At 46.1% G+C, this 17306-nt stretch overlaps 1 protein-coding gene across 1 annotated transcript in view; it reads right to left on the bottom strand.

Annotated features, from left to right (window-relative positions):
- Positions 1-124: 124 nt before the first annotated feature.
- The window catches only part of LOC135533414 (casein kinase I-like), a 59652-nt gene continuing 42470 nt past the window's right edge, over positions 125-17306 (bottom strand). The window contains exon 8 of the mRNA XM_064960747.1: positions 125-1179. Within this exon, the coding sequence (XP_064816819.1) occupies positions 1129-1179 (51 nt within the window). The 3' untranslated portion in view covers positions 125-1128. The remainder of the gene's footprint in view (positions 1180-17306) is intronic.

Below are 17306 nucleotides of genomic sequence, written 5' to 3'. Positions count from 1 at the left end.
GAAGTGATGGAGGAGAGAGGGAGGAGGGAAGTGATGGAGGAGAGAGGGGAGGGAGAGAAGTGATGGAGGAGAGAGGGAGGAGAGAAGTGATGGAGTAGAAGAGAGAGGGAGAGAAGTGATGGAGTAGGAGAGAGAGGGAGAGAAGTGATGGAGGAGAGAGGGAGGGAGAGAAGTGATGGAGGAGAGAGGGAGGGAAGTGATGGAGGAGAGAGGGAGAGAAGTGATGGAGTAGAAGAGAGAGGGAGAGAAGTGATAGAGGAGAGAGGGAGGGAGGGAAGTGATGGAGGAGAGAGGGAGGGAGGGAAGTGATGGAGGAGGAGAGAGGGAGAGAAGTGATGGAGGAGAGAGGGAGAGAAGTGATGGAGGAGGAGAGAGGGAGAGAAGTGATGGAGGAGGAGAGAGGGAGAGAAGTGATGGAGGAGAGAGGGAGGGAAGTGATGGAGGAGGAGAGAGGGAGAGAAGTGATGGAGGAGAGAGGGAGGGAGAGAAGTGATGGAGGAGAGAGGGAGGGAGGGAAGTGATGGAGGATGAGAGAGGGAGAGAAGTGATGGAGGATGAGGTGTGTAAGGGGCGTTAAGCAGGTCTGTGTTCCCCATGTCAGTGTCCTCGCTGGGGTTCACGAAAGCAGAGGGGTGGGGGGGGGGGGGGCAGTGACTGTTCTGGGTGTGCCAGGGGCAACACAATCCCTCCTTCCCCCCTCTCTTGTTTCTCCTCCTCTATCCCAGTCTCATCTCCTCCATCCCCGATGAGCACGGCTGAACGCTCTCTGAGTCGTGTGTGTGTGTGTGTGTGTGTGTGTGTGTGTGTGTATCGTCCACCCTGTTACAACAGCATGAGCTTGTTACTTAGCAGAGATCCGTTGATGTCAAAGAGGCAGAGCATCAGTCTGTGTGTTTTGATTGGCTGGTTGGATGGATGGAGTTGCTAGCGGATGACGAGGTCCTTGTCCTGCCTTTTGATTGGTTGATTGTGTAAGAGTCCAGGCATCTGATGGGTTGACTGGTTGTTTCAGTAAGCGTCCTCCAGGTGTTGGTGTCTGTGTTGGTGTGTGTGTTGTATGGTTAGGGCCGTGCATGGTTAAACCCTCCAGGGTGATGGTGGTGGTGGTGGTGATGGGGACAGAGGGACTCATCGAGGGGCTGCTGACTGGAGGCCACTAGGGGTGACACGAGAGAGAGCCTGGAGATGACAGAGAGGGCAGAGAGACAGAGTAGTTAGTACAGTAGCCATAGATCGTGACATTACACATTAGAAAAGGGGACTTGGTTGATTTCTTGATTTAAGAGGTTGAACACAACACAAGGAGGGAGGGAGGGAGGGACGGAGGGAGGGAGGGACAGCCCTCAGATATTACAGTCTATAGTCTACAAACATCCAGGTTATAGAGCCAGCCAGCCAGCCAGCCAGCCAGCCAGCCAGCCAGCACCAACAGTGATCAATAACATCCACATTCCCAGACAGCACCACTCAGTGTCTCACCACTGTGCTGGTTAAGGACTCAAATGATGAGGACATTCATATTTTATAGACTGGAATATTAATGAGATGGAGCTCATTATTTGGCAAGGTGTAACATTCCAGAATGTTCAGAGAGAAATTCTCTGGAGTCTGATATGAGCGCCAGCCTGTTTGTCCTATAAGGGCAACTCCTTGGCACACCTTGTAATGGTGGCTTGACAAAGGAGCACAAACTGACCTGGGACCAGGCTATAGAAGGAGACGACAGACCTGGGACCAGGCTATAGAAGGAGACGACAGTCCCGGGACCAGGCTATAGGAGGAGACGACAGACCCGGGACCAGGCTATAGGAGGAGACGACAGAGCTGGGACCAGGCTATAGGAGGAGACGACAGAGCTGGGACCAGGCTATAGGAGACAGACGTCAGACCTGGGACCAGGCTATAGAAGGAGACGACAGAGCTGGGACCAGGCTATAGAAGGAGACGACAGAGCTGGGACCAGGCTATAGGAGGAGACGACAGAGCCGGGACCAGGCTATAGGAGGAGACGACAGAGCTGGGACCAGGCTATAGGAGGAGACGACAGACCTGGGACCAGGCTATAGGAGACAGACGACAGAGCCGGGACAAGGCTATAGGAGGAGACGACAGAGCCGGGACCAGGCTATAGGAGGAGACGACAGAGCCGGGACCAGGCTATAGGAGGAGACGACAGACCCGGGACCAGGCTATAGAAGGAGACGACAGACCCGGGACCAGGCTATAGAAGGAGACGACAGACCCGGGACCAGGCTATAGAAGGAGACGACAGAGCTGGGACCAGGATATATTATTAAAGTGACTAGTGTTCCATTATTAAAGTGACCAGTGTTCCATTATTAAGGTGACCAGTGTTCCATTATTAAAGTGACTAGTGTTCCATTATTAAAGTGACCAGTGTTCCATTATTAAAGTGACCAGTGTTCCATTATTAAAGTGACCAGTGTTCCATTATTAAAGTGACCAGTGTTCCATTATTAAAGTGACCAGTGTTCCATTATTAAAGTGACCAGTGTTCCATTATTAAAGTGACCAGTGTTCCATTATTAAAGTGACCAGTGTTCCATTATTAAGGTGACCAGTGTTCCATTATTAAAGTGACCAGTGTTCCATTATTAAAGTGACCAGTGTTCCATTATTAAAGTGACCAGTGTTCCATTATTAAAGTGACCAGTGTTCCATTATTAAAGTGACCAGTGTTCCATTATTAAGGTGACCAGTGTTCCATTATTAAGGTGACCAGTGTTCCATTATTAAAGTGACCAGTGTTCCATTATTAAAGTGACCAGTGTTCCATTATTAAAGTGACCAGTGTTCCATTATTAAAGTGACCAGTGTTCCATTATTAAAGTGACCAGTGTTCCATTATTAAAGTGACCAGTGTTCCATTATTAAAGTGACCAGTGTTCCATTATTAAAGTGACTCGTGTTCCATTATTAAAGTGACTAGTGTTCCATTATTAAAGTGACCAGTGTTCCATTATTAAAGTGACCAGTGTTCCATTATTAAGGTGACCAGTGTTCCATTATTAAGGTGACCAGTGTTCCATTATTAAAGTGACCAGTGTTCCATTATTAAAGTGACCAGTGTTCCATTATTAGAGTGGCCACTGATTTCAAGTCTATATAAATGGGGCAGCAGCCTCTAATGTGCAGGGTTACCTAACTGGGTGGAAGCCGGCGAGTGATGGCTATTTAACAGTCTGATGACCTTGAGATAGAAGCTGATGTGGGGCATTTTTACAAATATTCTAACCAAATTCATATTTACAACGACGGCCTACACCGGCCAAACCCGGACGATGCTGGGACAATTGTGCGCCGCCCTATTGGACTCCCAATCACATCCGGTTACGATACAACCTGGAATCGAACCAGAGTGTCTGTAGTGAGGCCTCACTACAGACCACTGCGACACTCGGGAGACCACTAGGGCAGATGTGCTTCTAGCTCCTAAGCAGCAATAACATCTACTAAATAGGTATATGTGACCAATAACATCTGTTAAATATGTGACCAATAACATCTGTTAAATATGTGAACAACAACATCTGTTAAATATGTGACCAACAACATCTGTTAAATGTGTGACCAATAACATCTGTTAAATATGTGAACAACAACATCTGTTAAATATGTGACCAACAACATCTGTTAAATGTGTGTATGTGACCAATAACATCTGTTAAATATGTGAACAACAATATCTATTAAATATGTGTATGGGCCAATACCATCTATTAAATATGTGTATGGGCCAATACCATCTGTTAAATATGTGACCAATAACATCTATTAAATATGTGTATGTGACCAATAACATCTATTAAATATGTGTATGTGACCAATAACATCTATTAAATATGTGACCAATAACATCTATTAAATATGTGACCAATAACATCTATTAAATATGTGACCAATAACATCTATTAAATATGTGACCAATAACATCTATTAAATATGTGACCAATAACATCTATTAAATGTGTGACCAATAACATCTATTAAATATGTGACCAATAACATCTATTAAATGTGTGACCAATAACATCTATTAAATATGTGACCAATAACATCTGTTAAATGTGTGTATGTGACCAATAACATCTGTTAAATATGTGACCAACAACATCTGTTAAATGCGTGTATGTGACCAATAACATCTGTTAAATATGTGAACAACAATATCTATTAAATATGTGACCAATAACATCTATTAAATATGTGACCAATAACATCTATTAAATATGTGTATGTGACCAATAACATCTATTAAATATGTGTATGTGACCAATAACATCTATTAAATATGTGACCAATAACATCTATTAAATATGTGACCAATAACATCTATTAAATATGTGACCAATAACATCTGCTAAATATGTGACCAATAACATCTGCTAAATATGTGACCAACAACATCTGCTAAATATGTGACCAATAACATCTATTAAATATGTGACCAATAACATCTGCTAAATATGTGACCAACAACATCTGCTAAATATGTGACCAATAACATCTGCTAAATATGTGACCAATAACATCTATTAAATATGTGACCAATAACATCTGCTAAATATGTGACCAATAACATCTATTAAATATGTGACCAATAACATCTGCTAAATATGTGACCAATAACATCTATTAAATATGTGACCAATAACATCTATTAAATATGTGACCAATAACATCTATTAAATATGTGACCAATAACATCTGCTAAATATGTGACCAATAACATCTATTAAATATGTGACCAACAACATCTGCTAAATATGTGACCAATAACATCTATTAAATATGTGACCAATAACATGTGATTTGATAAGCAACAGGATTGTGGAGAGGACTGAGGCTGGGCTGTAATGTGGCCTCCCTCCACTAGAGGGTGACAATGGGCCATGAGTGACAGAGAGAACAAAAGAACATGGTCTTTCTATAAGCTGATTGAAGGATGTATGAACGTGACTAGAGGAGAGTGATTATGACTCGAGACAGGAAGAGAGTCGAACTGAACATGCAGTGGTGCGGCAGGGGAGCCTAGTGGTCAGAGGCAGGGTCGCCTAGTGTTTAGAGGCAGGGTCGCCTAGTGTTTAGAGGCAGGGTAGCCTAGTGGTTAGAAGAGGCAGGGTAGCCTAGTGGTCAGAGGCAGGGTAGCCTAGTGGTCAGAGGCAGGGTAGCCTAGTGGTCAGAGGCAGGGTAGCCTAGTGGTCAGAGGCAGGGTAGCCTAGTGGTCAGAGGCAGGGTAGCCTAGTGGTCAGAGGCAGGGTAGCCTAGTGGTCAGGAGGCAGGGTAGCCTAGTGGTCAGAGGCAGGGTAGCCTAGTGGTTAGAGGCAGGGTAGCCTAGTGGTTAGAGGCAGGGTAGCCTAGTGGTCAGATGCAGGGTAGCCTAGTGGTTAGAGGCAGGGTAGCCTAGTGGTTAGAGGCAGGGTAGCCTAGTGGTCAGAGGCAGGGTAGCCTAGTGGTCAGAGGCAGGGTAGCCTAGTGGTCAGAGGCAGGGTAGCCTAGTGGTCAGAGGCAGGGTAGCCTAGTGGTCAGAGGCAGGGTAGCCTAGTGGTCAGAGACAGGGTAGCCTAATGGTCAGAGACAGGGTAGCCTAGTGGTCAGAGGCAGGGTAGCCTCGTAGTTAGAGGCAGGGTAGCCTAGTGGTCAGAGGCAGGGTAGCCTAGTGGTCAGAGGCAGGGTAGCCTAGTGGTCAGAGGCAGGGTAGCCTAGTGGTCAGAGGCAGGGTAGCCTAGTGGTCAGAGGCAGGGTAGCCTAGTGGTCAGAGGCAGGGTAGCCTAGTGGTCAGAGGCAGGGTAGCCTAGTGGTTAGAGGCAGGGTAGCCTAGTGGTCAGAGGCAGGGTAGCCTAGTGGTCAGAGACAGGGTAGCCTAGTGGTCAGAGGCAGGGTAGCCTAGTGGTCAGAGGCAGGGTAGCCTAGTGGTCAGAGGCAGGGTAGCCTAGTGGTCAGAGGCAGGGTAGCCTAGTGGTGGTCGTGGTCAGAGGCAGGGTAGCCTCGTGGTCAGAGGCAGGGTAGCCTCGTGGTCAGAGGCAGGGTAGCCTAGTGGTTAGAGGCAGGGTAGCCTAGTGGTTAGAAGAGGCAGGGGTAGCCTAGTGGTAGAAGAGGCAGGGGAGCCTAGTGTTCAGAGGCAGGGTCGCCTAGTGTTTAGAGGCAGGGTAGCCTAGTGGTCAGAGGCAGGGTAGCCTAGTGGTCAGAGGCAGGGTAGCCTAGTGGTCAGAGGCAGGGTAGCCTAGTGGTCAGAGGCAGGGTAGCCTAGTGGTCAGAGGCAGGGTAGCCTAGTGGTCAGAGGCAGGGTAGCCTAGTGGTCAGAGGCAGGGTAGCCTAGTGGTCAGAGGCAGGGTAGCCTAGTGGTCAGAGGCAGGGTAGCCTAGTGGTCAGAGGCAGGGTAGCCTAGTGGTCAGAGGCAGGGTAGCCTAGTGGTCAGAGGCAGGGTAGCCTAGTGGTCAGAGGCAGGGTAGCCTAGTGGTCAGAGGCAGGGTAGCCTAGTGGTCAGAGGCAGGGTAGCCTAGTGGTCAGAGGCAGGGTAGCCTAGTGGTTAGAGGCAGGGTAGCCTAGTGGTTAGAGGCAGGGTAGCCTAGTGGTTAGAGGCAGGGTAGCCTAGTGATTAGAGGCAGGGTAGCCTAGTGATTAGAGCGTTGGGCTAGAAACTGAAAGGTTGCTCGATCGAATCCCCGAGCTGACAAAGTAAATATCTGTCGTTCTGCCCCTGAACAAGGCAGTTAACCCACTGTTCCTAGGTAGTCATTGTAAATAAGAATTTGTTCTTAGCTGACTTTCCTAGGTAAATAAAGGTCAAATATACATGTTTAAATGCTCAGGGTGTTTGCCCTAAATCCATTCAATAAGGAGGGCAGGTTGCACACACACTCTCTCTTTAGTTTGAGAACAAACTGAAATGAGAGTTTGGATGAGGGTGTTTGGATGCAGCAGGTGGATTATAGTTAATTAATTATTTCTGTATTAACGCAGTCAGGCATTTGGCAGTGGCTGTTACATACAGAAACCCAAGCAGAGAACTTACAGAAACCCAAGCAGAGAACTTACAGAAACCCAAGCAGAGAACCTACAGAAACCCCAGCCATCTCAGAGAACCTACAGAAACCCCAGCCATCTCAGAGAACCTACAGAAACCCCAGCCATCTCAGAGAACCTACAGAAACCCCAGCCATCTCAGAGAACCTACAGAAACCCCAGCAGAGAACCTACAGAAACCCCAGCCATCTCAGAGAACCTACAGAAATCCCAGCAGAGAACCTACAGAAACCCCAGCCATCTCAGAGAACTTACAGAAACCCCAGCCATCTCAGAGAACTTACAGAAACCCCAGCCATCTCAGAGAACCTACAGAAACCCCAGCCATCTCAGAGAACTTACAGAAACCCCAGCCATCTCAGAGAACTTACAGAAACCCCAGCCATCTCAGAGAACTTACAGAAACCCCAGCCATCTCAGAGAACTTACAGAAACCCCAGCCATCTCAGAGAACCTACAGAAACCCCAGCCATCTCAGAGAACCTACAGAAACCCCAGCCATCTCAGAGAACCTACAGAAACCCCAGCCATCTCAGAGAACCTACAGAAACCCCAGCCATCTCAGAGAACTTACAGAAACCCCAGCCATCTCAGAGAACTTACAGAAACCCCAGCCATCTCAGAGAACCTACAGAAACCCCAGCCATCTCAGAGAACCTACAGAAACCCCAGCCATCTCAGAGAACCTACAGAAACCCCAGCCATCTCAGAGAACTTACAGAAACCCCAGCCATCTCAGAGAACTTACAGAAACCCCAGCCATCTCAGAGAACTTACAGAAACCCCAGCAGAGAACCTACAGAAACCCCAGCCATCTCAGAGAACTTACAGAAACCCCAGCCATCTCAGAGAACCTACAGAAACCCCAGCCATCTCAGAGAACCTACAGAAACCCCAGCCATCTCAGAGAACCTACAGAAACCCCAGCCATCTCAGAGAACCTACAGAAGCCCCAGCCATCTCAGAGAACCTACAGAAACCCCAGCCATCTCAGAGAACCTACAGAAACGCCAGCCATCTCAGAGAACTTACAGAAACCCCAGCCATCTCAGAGAACCTACAGAAACCCCAGCCACCTCAGAGAACCTACAGAAACCCCAGCCATCTCAGAGAACCTACAGAAACCCCAGCCATCTCAGAGAACCTACAGAAACACCAGCCATTTCAGAGAACCTACAGAAACACCAGCCATCTCAGAGAACCTACAGAAACCCCAGCCATCTCAGAGAACCTACAGAAACCCCAGCCATCTCAGAGAACCTACAGAAACCCAAGCAGAGAACTTACAGAAACCCCAGCCATCTCAGAGAACTTTACAGAAAACTTCAAAGTGGAAGAAAAATTCTAACTTGTATTTTTTATTAAATGGAAAACAACACACTAATATATGTACTGATTAGATAAGTATTCAACCTCCTGAGTCAATACCTGTTGGAATCACCTTTGGCATTGACCTGGGAGCAGGCGATAGAGACTGTTGGGAGTCTTTCTGGGTGAGTCTCTCAGAGTTTCGCACACCTGGATCGTACAAACATTGTACATTATTCTTTCTAAAATTCTTCAAGCTCTGTCCAGTTGGTTGTTGATCGTTGCTCGACAGCTATTTTCAAGTCTTGCCATAGATGTTCAAGCTGATTTAAGTCAAAACTGTAACTCGGCCACTCAGGAACAGTCAATGTCGTCTTGGTAACAAACTCCAGTGTAGATTTGGCCTTGTGTTTTAGGTTATTGTCCTGCTGAAAGGTGAAGTAATCTCCCAGTGTCTGGTGGAAAACAGACTAAACCAGGTTTTCCTCTAGGATTTTGCCTGTGCTTACCTCCATTCTGTTTATTTTTTATCCTTAACTTCCTAGTCTTTGCCGATGACAAGCATACCCATAGCATGATGCAGCCACCACTACGCTTGAAAATATGAAGAGCGGTACTCAGAGATGTGTTGGACTGGATTTGCCCCAAACATAAGGCTTTTGTATTCAGGATAGAACATGTATTGTGTATAAATCAGTGATAACATCTAAAGGTCATCCATTTTAAATCCAGGATGTGATAACATATGGATCAAGTCGAGGGCTGTGAATATCTTCTGAAGGCACTGTGTAAGGACCATGGGAAGAATATTGTCCACCTAGTATATGAGGTGTCTCAATCTGTCCACTACAGGGGGTGTGGGGTTAAATAGTTGTTAGACGATCAAGACGTAGCCTAACCCATAGATATTTATATGGGGGGGGGGTTAAATAGTCTTCAGGCTATCAAGACGTAGCCTAACCCATAGATATTTATATAGGGGGGTGGGGGGGTTAAATAGTCTTCAGGCTATCAAGACGTAGCCTAACCCATAGATATTTATATAGGGGGGTGGGGGGGGGTTAAATAGTCTTCAGGCTATCAAGACGTAGCCTAACCCATATATATTTATATGGGGGGGGGGGGGTTAAATAGTCTTTAGACTATCAAGACGTAGCCTAACCCATTGATATTTATATGGGGGGGTGGGGGGGTTAAATAGTCTTCAGGCTATCAAGACGTAGCCTAACCCATAGATATTTATATGGGGGGGGGATTAAATAGTCTTCAGGCTATCAAGACGTAGCCTAACCCATAGATATTTATATAGGGGGGATTAAATAGTCTTCAGGCTATCAAGACGTAGCCTAACCCGTAGATATTTATATGGGAGGGTGGGGGGTTAAATAGTCTTCAGGCTATCAAGACGTAGCCTAACCCATAGATATTTATATAGGGGGGATTAAATAGTCTTCAGGCTATCAAGACGTAGCCTAACCCGTAGATATTTATATGGGGGGGGATTAAATAGTCTTCAGGCTATCAAGACGTAGCCTAACCCATAGATATTTATATGGGAGGGTGGGGGGTTAAATAGTCTTCAGGCTATCAAGACATAGCCTAACCCATAGATATTTATATAGGGGGGTGGGGGGGGTTAAATAGTCTTCAGGCTATCAAGACGTAGCCTAACCCATAGATATTTATATGGGGGGATTAAATAGTCTTCAGGCTATCAAGACGTAGCCTAACCCGTAGATATTTATATGGGGGGGGTTAAATAGTCTTCAGGCTATCAAGACGCAGCCTAACCCGTAGATATTTATATGGGGGGGGGGGGTTAAATAGTCTTTAGACTATCAAGACGTAGCCTAACCCATAGATATTTATATGGGAGGGGGTTAAATAGTCTTCAGGCTATCAAGACGTAGCCTAACCCATAGATATTTATATGGGAGGGGGGTTAAATAGTCTTCAGGCTATCAAGACGTAGCCTAACCCATATATATATTTATATGGGGGGGGGGTTTAAATAGTCTTCAGGCTATCAAGACGTAGCCTAACCCATAGATATTTATATGGGAGGGGGGGGGGGTTTAAATAGTCTTCAGGCTATCAAGACGCAGCCTAACCCATATATATTTATATGGGGGGGTTAAATAGTCTTCAGGCTATCAAGACGTAGCCTAACCCATAGATATTTATATGGGGGGGGGGGTTTAAATAGTCTTCAGGCTATCAAGACGTAGCCTAACCCATATATATTTATATGGGAGGGGGGGGGGTTAAATAGTCTTCAGGCTATCAAGGCGTAGCCTAACCCATATATATTTATATGGGAGGGGGGGGGTTTAAATAGTCTTCAGGCTATCAAGACGTAGCCTAACCCATATATATTTATATGGGGGGGGGGGGGGGGGGTTAAATAGTCTTTAGACTATCAAGACGTAGCCTAACCCGTAGATATTTATATGGGGGGGTTAAATAGTCTTTAGACTATCAAGACGTAGCCTAACCCATAGATATTTATATAGGGTGGGGGGGGGGGTGTTAAATAGTCTTCAGGCTATCAAGACGTAGCCTAACCCATAGATATTTATATAGGGTGGGGGGGGGGGTGTTAAATAGTCTTCAGGCTATCAAGACGTAGCCTAACCCATAGATATTTATATGGGGGGGTTAAATAGTCTTTAGACTATCAAGACGTAGCCTAACCCATAGATATTTATATAGGGTGGGGGGGGGTGTTAAATAGTCTTCAGGCTATCAAGACGTAGCCTAACCCATAGATATTTATATAGGGTGGGGGGGGGGGGGTGTTAAATAGTCTTCAGGCTATCAAGACATAGCCTAACCCATAGATATTTATATAGGGTGGGGGGTGTTAAATAGTCTTCAGGCTATCAAGACGTAGCCTAACCCATAGATATTTATATAGGGTGGGGGGGGGGTTAAATAGTCTTCAGGCTATCAAGACGTAGCCTAACCCATAGATATTTATATAGGGTGGGGGGGGATTAAATAGTCTTCAGGCTATCAAGACGCAGCCTAACCCATATATATTTATATGGGGGGGGGTTAAATAGTCTTCAGGCTATCAAGACGCAGCCTAACCCATATATATTTATATGGGGGGGGGTTAAATAGTCTTCAGGCTATCAAGACGTAGCCTAACCCATAGATATTTATATGGGGGGGGGGGGGGGGGGTTTAAATAGTCTTCAGGCTATCAAGACGTAGCCTAACCCATATATATTTATATGGGAGGGGGGGGGGGGGGGGGTTAAATAGTCTTCAGGCTATCAAGACGTAGCCTAACCCATATATATTTATATGGGAGGGGGGGGGGGGGTTTAAATAGTCTTCAGGCTATCAAGACGTAGCCTAACCCATATATATTTATATGGGGGGGGGGGGGGGGGGTTAAATAGTCTTTAGACTATCAAGACGTAGCCTAACCCGTAGATATTTATATGGGGGGGGGTTAAATAGTCTTTAGACTATCAAGACGTAGCCTAACCCATAGATATTTATATAGGGGGGGGGGGGGTGTTAAATAGTCTTCAGGCTATCAAGACGTAGCCTAACCCATAGATATTTATATAGGGTGGGGGGGGGTGTTAAATAGTCTTCAGGCTATCAAGACGTAGCCTAACCCATAGATATTTATATGGGGGGGTTAAATAGTCTTTAGACTATCAAGACGTAGCCTAACCCATAGATATTTATATAGGGTGGGGGGGGTGTTAAATAGTCTTCAGGCTATCAAGACGTAGCCTAACCCATAGATATTTATATAGGGTGGGGGGGTGTTAAATAGTCTTCAGGCTATCAAGACATAGCCTAACCCATAGATATTTATATAGGGTGGGGGGGTGTTAAATAGTCTTCAGGCTATCAAGACGTAGCCTAACCCATAGATATTTATATAGGGTGGGGGGGGGGGGGGTTAAATAGTCTTCAGGCTATCAAGACGTAGCCTAACCCATAGATATTTATATAGGGTGGGGGGGATTAAATAGTCTTCAGGCTATCAAGACGCAGCCTAACCCATATATATTTATATGGGGGGGGGGGGTTAAATAGTCTTCAGGCTATCAAGACGCAGCCTAACCCATATATATTTATATGGGGGGGGGGGGGGGGTTAAATAGTCTTCAGGCTATCAAGACGCAGCCTAAAGGCGTCAGCATGCTTCCATCCATCTGGAGCCTCGCTGAACTCAGCTGAACCCAACGAGTGTGCTCACACAACTCCATTAAAAAAAACCTTTGCTTGAATAACGAGAAAAAAAAGCGGCAACAGTACTGTTTGTCCAACTCGAGACGCCGTAGCCAGATTTAATTTGAGATAAATTGAAGGTTTTTTTTGTGCCAAGGAGTTCTTAGTTGCATAACTTCACATCTAAGATCGGTGGAGTATTTCTCAATGAAAGAAATGTGCATGAAAAGAACATGAGTCATCTCTCTCTCTCTCTCTCTCTTTCTCGCTCATTGAATGACAACAAACACTTCATTGAAGAATCCCCAGTGTGGACCAGTAGCCCGCGGATGCCTTCAGCCTATAGACATCTCTCCAGGGAGGGGATTAGCGTTGAAGGGACACCCACACTCTTACCTAACATTACGGTGTCCAAAATGGCACCCTTTCCCCTATATTACAGTGCACTACTTCCCCGGACCTCTACCTCTATAGGGCCTGGTCAAAAGTAGTGCACGACATAGTGAATAGGGGTGCCATTTGGGATGCCAGCCGTTCACACCAGGACGTGACGAGCTGCTACTTTCTCAGATGATGGTCGAAGGAAATGCTATTCTGAGTTGGTGAGAGGAGGAGGGGAGACAACCGAGTGTGAGGTAAAATAACACTACAACTGGCTAATAGCACATCACCTAGAGGCGTGTTCCAAATGGGATCCTATTCCACATACAGTACATTCAGAGGGGGGGCGGTGGGGGGGAGACAACCGAGTGTGAGGTAAAACAACACTACAACTGGCTAATAGCACATCACCTAGAGGCGTGTTCCAAATGGGATCCTATTCCACATACAGTACATTCAGAGGGGGGCGGTGGGGGGGAAAACAACCGAGTGTGAGGTAAAACAACACTACAACTGGCTAATAGCACATCACCTAGAGGTGTGTTCCAAATGGGATCCTATTCCACATACAGTACATTCAGGGAGTATTCAGACACCTTCCCCTTTATACACATTTTGTTACGTTACTCTTATTCTAAAACGGATTAAATTGTGTTCCTCATCAATCTACCCATTAATGACGCAGACACAAAAAAACAAAAAATACCTTATTTACATAAGTATTCAGATTCGAAATTGAGCTCAGGTGCATCCTGTTTCCATTGATCATCCTTGAGATGTTTCTACAACTTCTATTGATTGGACATGATTTGGAAAAGGCACACACCTGTCTATATAAAGGTCCTACAGTTGACAGTGCATGTCAGAGCAAAAACCAAGCCATGAGGTCGAAGGAATTGTCCTTAGCGCTCAGAGACAGGATTGTGTCGAGGCACGGTTCTGGGGAAGGGTACCAAAATATTTCTGCAGCATTGAAGGTGCCCAAGAACACAGTGGCCTCCATTATTCTTAAATGGAAGAAGTTTGGAACCACCAAGACTCTTCCGAGAGCTGGCTGCCCGGCCAAACTGAGCAGTCTGGGAAGAAGGGCCTTGGTCAGGGAGGTGACCAAGACCCCGATAGTCACTCTGACAGAGCTCCAAAGTTCCTCTGTGGAGATGGGAGAACCTTCTAGAAGGACAACCATCTCTGCAGCACTCCACCAATCAGGCCTTTATGGTAGTGGCCAGACGGAAGCCACTCCTCAGTGAAAGGCACATGACAGCCCGCTTGGAGTTTACCAAAAGGCACCTAAAGACTCTCAGACCACAAAAAAACAAGATTCTCTGATCTGATGAAACCAAGATTGAAGTCTTTGGACTGAATGCCAAGCTTCACATCTGGAGGAAACCTGGCACCATCCCTACGGTGAAGCATGGTGGTGGCAGCATCATGCTGTGGGGATGTTTTTCAGCGGCAGGAACTAGGAGTCTAGTCAGGATTGAGGGAAATATGAACAGAGCAAAGTACGGATAAATCCTCGATGAAAACCTGCTCCAGAGAGATCAGGACCTCAGACTGGGGGCGAAGGTTCACCTTCCAACAGGACAACGACCCTAAGCACACAGCCAAGAAAATGCAGGAGTGGCTTCGGGACAAGTCACTGAATGTCCTTGAGTGGCCCAGCCAGAGCCCGGACTTGAATCCGATCAAACATCTCTGGAGAGACCTGAAGATAGCTGTGCAGCGACGCTCCCCATCCAACCTGACAGAGTTTGACAGGATCTCCAGAGAGTCACGGGAGAAACTCCCCAAATACAGGTGTGCCAAGTTTGTAGTGTCATACCCCAAGAAGACTCAAAGCTGTAATCACTGCCAAAGTCACTTCAACAAAGTACTGAGTAAAAGGGTCTGAATACTTATGAAAATTGCTTTGTCATTACGGGGTGTCGCGATGTCATTACGGGGTGTCGCGATGTCATTACGGGGTGTCGTGATGTCATTACGGGGTGTCGTGATGTCATTACGGGGTGTCGTGATGTCATTACGGGGTATCGTGATGTCATTACGGGGTGTCGTGATGTCATTACGGGGCGTCGTGATGTCATTACGGGGCGTCGTGATGTCATTACGGGGCGTCGTGATGTCATTACGGGGCGTCGTGATGTCATTACGGGGCGTCGTGATGTCATTACGGGGCGTCGTGATGTCATTACGGGGCGTCGTGATGTCATTACGGGGCGTCGTGATGTCATTACGGGGCGTCGTGATGTCATTACGGGGTATTGTGTGTAGATTAATGAAGAAAAACAACAATTTAATCCATTTCATCAAAAGGCTGTAACGTAACAAAATGTGGAAAAAGTCCAGGGGTGTGAATACTGTCCGAATGCACAGTATCGTACAATACTTTTAACCAGTGTCCTAGTAGTGCACCATAGAGGGATTAGGGTTCCATTTGACAAGCGACCAAAAAAAAGATGCTATGAAGAAGCCAAGATGTGTGACTATTAGGAGAATACAGTTAGAGGTTGAACAGTGCTGTTGTGGTGGACCAACTCGTTAGGAGGGAAAAACAGGACGAGAATTGTCTGGCAGCACATTACTAAAAGATGCTATAAAGAAGCGAAGATGTCTAAATGTTTCTAAAATGTGAAGAGAAGTGTAGTAGGGTATCAGTATTAGATGGAGGTTGAAATGTGCTGGAGTGGTTTCTGCACCAAACTTATATAGGAGAGACTTTTTGTTCATCTCCATTCAATACACTATATACACACACAAAAGTATGTGGACACCCCTTCAAATTAGTGGATTAATCTATTTCAGCCACACCCGGCGCTGACAGGTGTATAAAATCGAGCACACAGCCATGCAATCTCCATAGACAAACATTGGCAGTAGAATGGCCCGTACTGAAGAGCTCAGTGACTTTCAACGTGACACCGTCATAGGATGCCACCTTTCCAACAAGTCAGTTAGTTGAATTTCTGCTCTGCTCGAGCTGCCCAGGTCAACTGTAAGTGCTGTTATCGTGAAGTGGAAAGGTCGAGGAGCAACAACGGCTCAGCAGCGAAGTGGTAGACCACACAAGCTAACAGAACAGGACCGCTGAGTGCTGAAACGCACAAAAATCCTCTGTCCTCAGTTGCAACTCTGACTACAGAGTTCCAAACTGTCTCTGGAAGCAACGTCAGCACAATAACTGTTCGTTCGGGAGCTTCTTGCAATGGGTTTCCATGGCTGAGCAGCCACACACAAGCCTCAGATCACCGTGCACAGTACCAAGCGTCAGCTGGAGTGGTGTAAAGCTTGCAGCCATTGGTCTCTGGAGCAGTGGAAACACGTTCTCTGGACTGATGAATTACGATTCACCATTTGGCAGTTCGACGGATGAATCTGGGTTTGGCGGATGCCAGGAGAACGCTACCTGCCCCAATGCATAGTGCCAACTGTAAAGTTTGGTGGAGGAGGAATAATGGTCTGGGGCTGTTTTTCATGGTTCAGGCTTGGCCCCTTAGTTATTACAGTGAAGGGAAATCTTAACACTACAGCATCCAATTACATTTTTCAGTCGTGGCCAAAAGGTTTGAGAATGACACAAATATTAATTTCCACAAAGTTTGCTGCTTCAATGTCTTTAGATATTTTTTGTCAGATGTTACTACGGAATATTGAAGTATATTTACAAGCATTTCATAAGTGTCAAAGGCTTTAAATGACAATTACATGAAATTGATGCAAAGAGTCAGTATTTGTTGACCAGGTCCATACAGAAATGGTCCATACAGAAATGGTTTCTCGCGATCGGTGTGGAAGAACTTAACTGGCCTGCACAAAGCCCTGACCTCAACTCCATCAAACACCTTTGGGATGAATTGGAACGTCGACTGCGAGTCAGGCCAAATCACTCAACATCATTCATGCTCATGGGTCAATGGAAGCAAGTCCCCGCAGCAATGTACCAACATCTAGTGGAAAGCATTCCCAGAAGACTGGAGGCTGTTATAGCAGCAATGTTCCAACATCTAGTGGAAAGCCTTCCCAGAAGAGTGGAGGCTGTTATAGCAGCAATGTTCCAACATCTAGTGGAAAGCCTTCCCAGAAGACTGGAGGCTGTTATAGCAGCAATGTACCAACATCTAGTGGAAAGCCTTCCCAGAAGACTGGAGGCTGTTATAGCAGCAATGTTCCAACATCTAGTGGAAAGCCTTCCCAGAAGACTGGAGGCTGTTATAGCAGCAATGTTCCAACATCTAGTGGAAAGCCTTCCCAGAAGAGTGGAGGCTGTTATAGCAGCAATGTTCCAACATCTAGTGGAAAGCCTTCCCAGAAGACTGGAGGCTGTTATAGCAGCAATGTTCCAACATCTAGTGGAAAGCCTTCCCAGAAGA

This window comes from Oncorhynchus masou, unplaced genomic scaffold (genome assembly GCF_036934945.1).
Source record: "Oncorhynchus masou masou isolate Uvic2021 unplaced genomic scaffold, UVic_Omas_1.1 unplaced_scaffold_2371, whole genome shotgun sequence".
In the NCBI taxonomy this organism is placed as follows: domain Eukaryota; kingdom Metazoa; phylum Chordata; class Actinopteri; order Salmoniformes; family Salmonidae; genus Oncorhynchus; species Oncorhynchus masou.
Note: the sequence above shows the minus strand (reverse complement) of the source record. Positions and strands in the feature narration are given on the sequence as shown.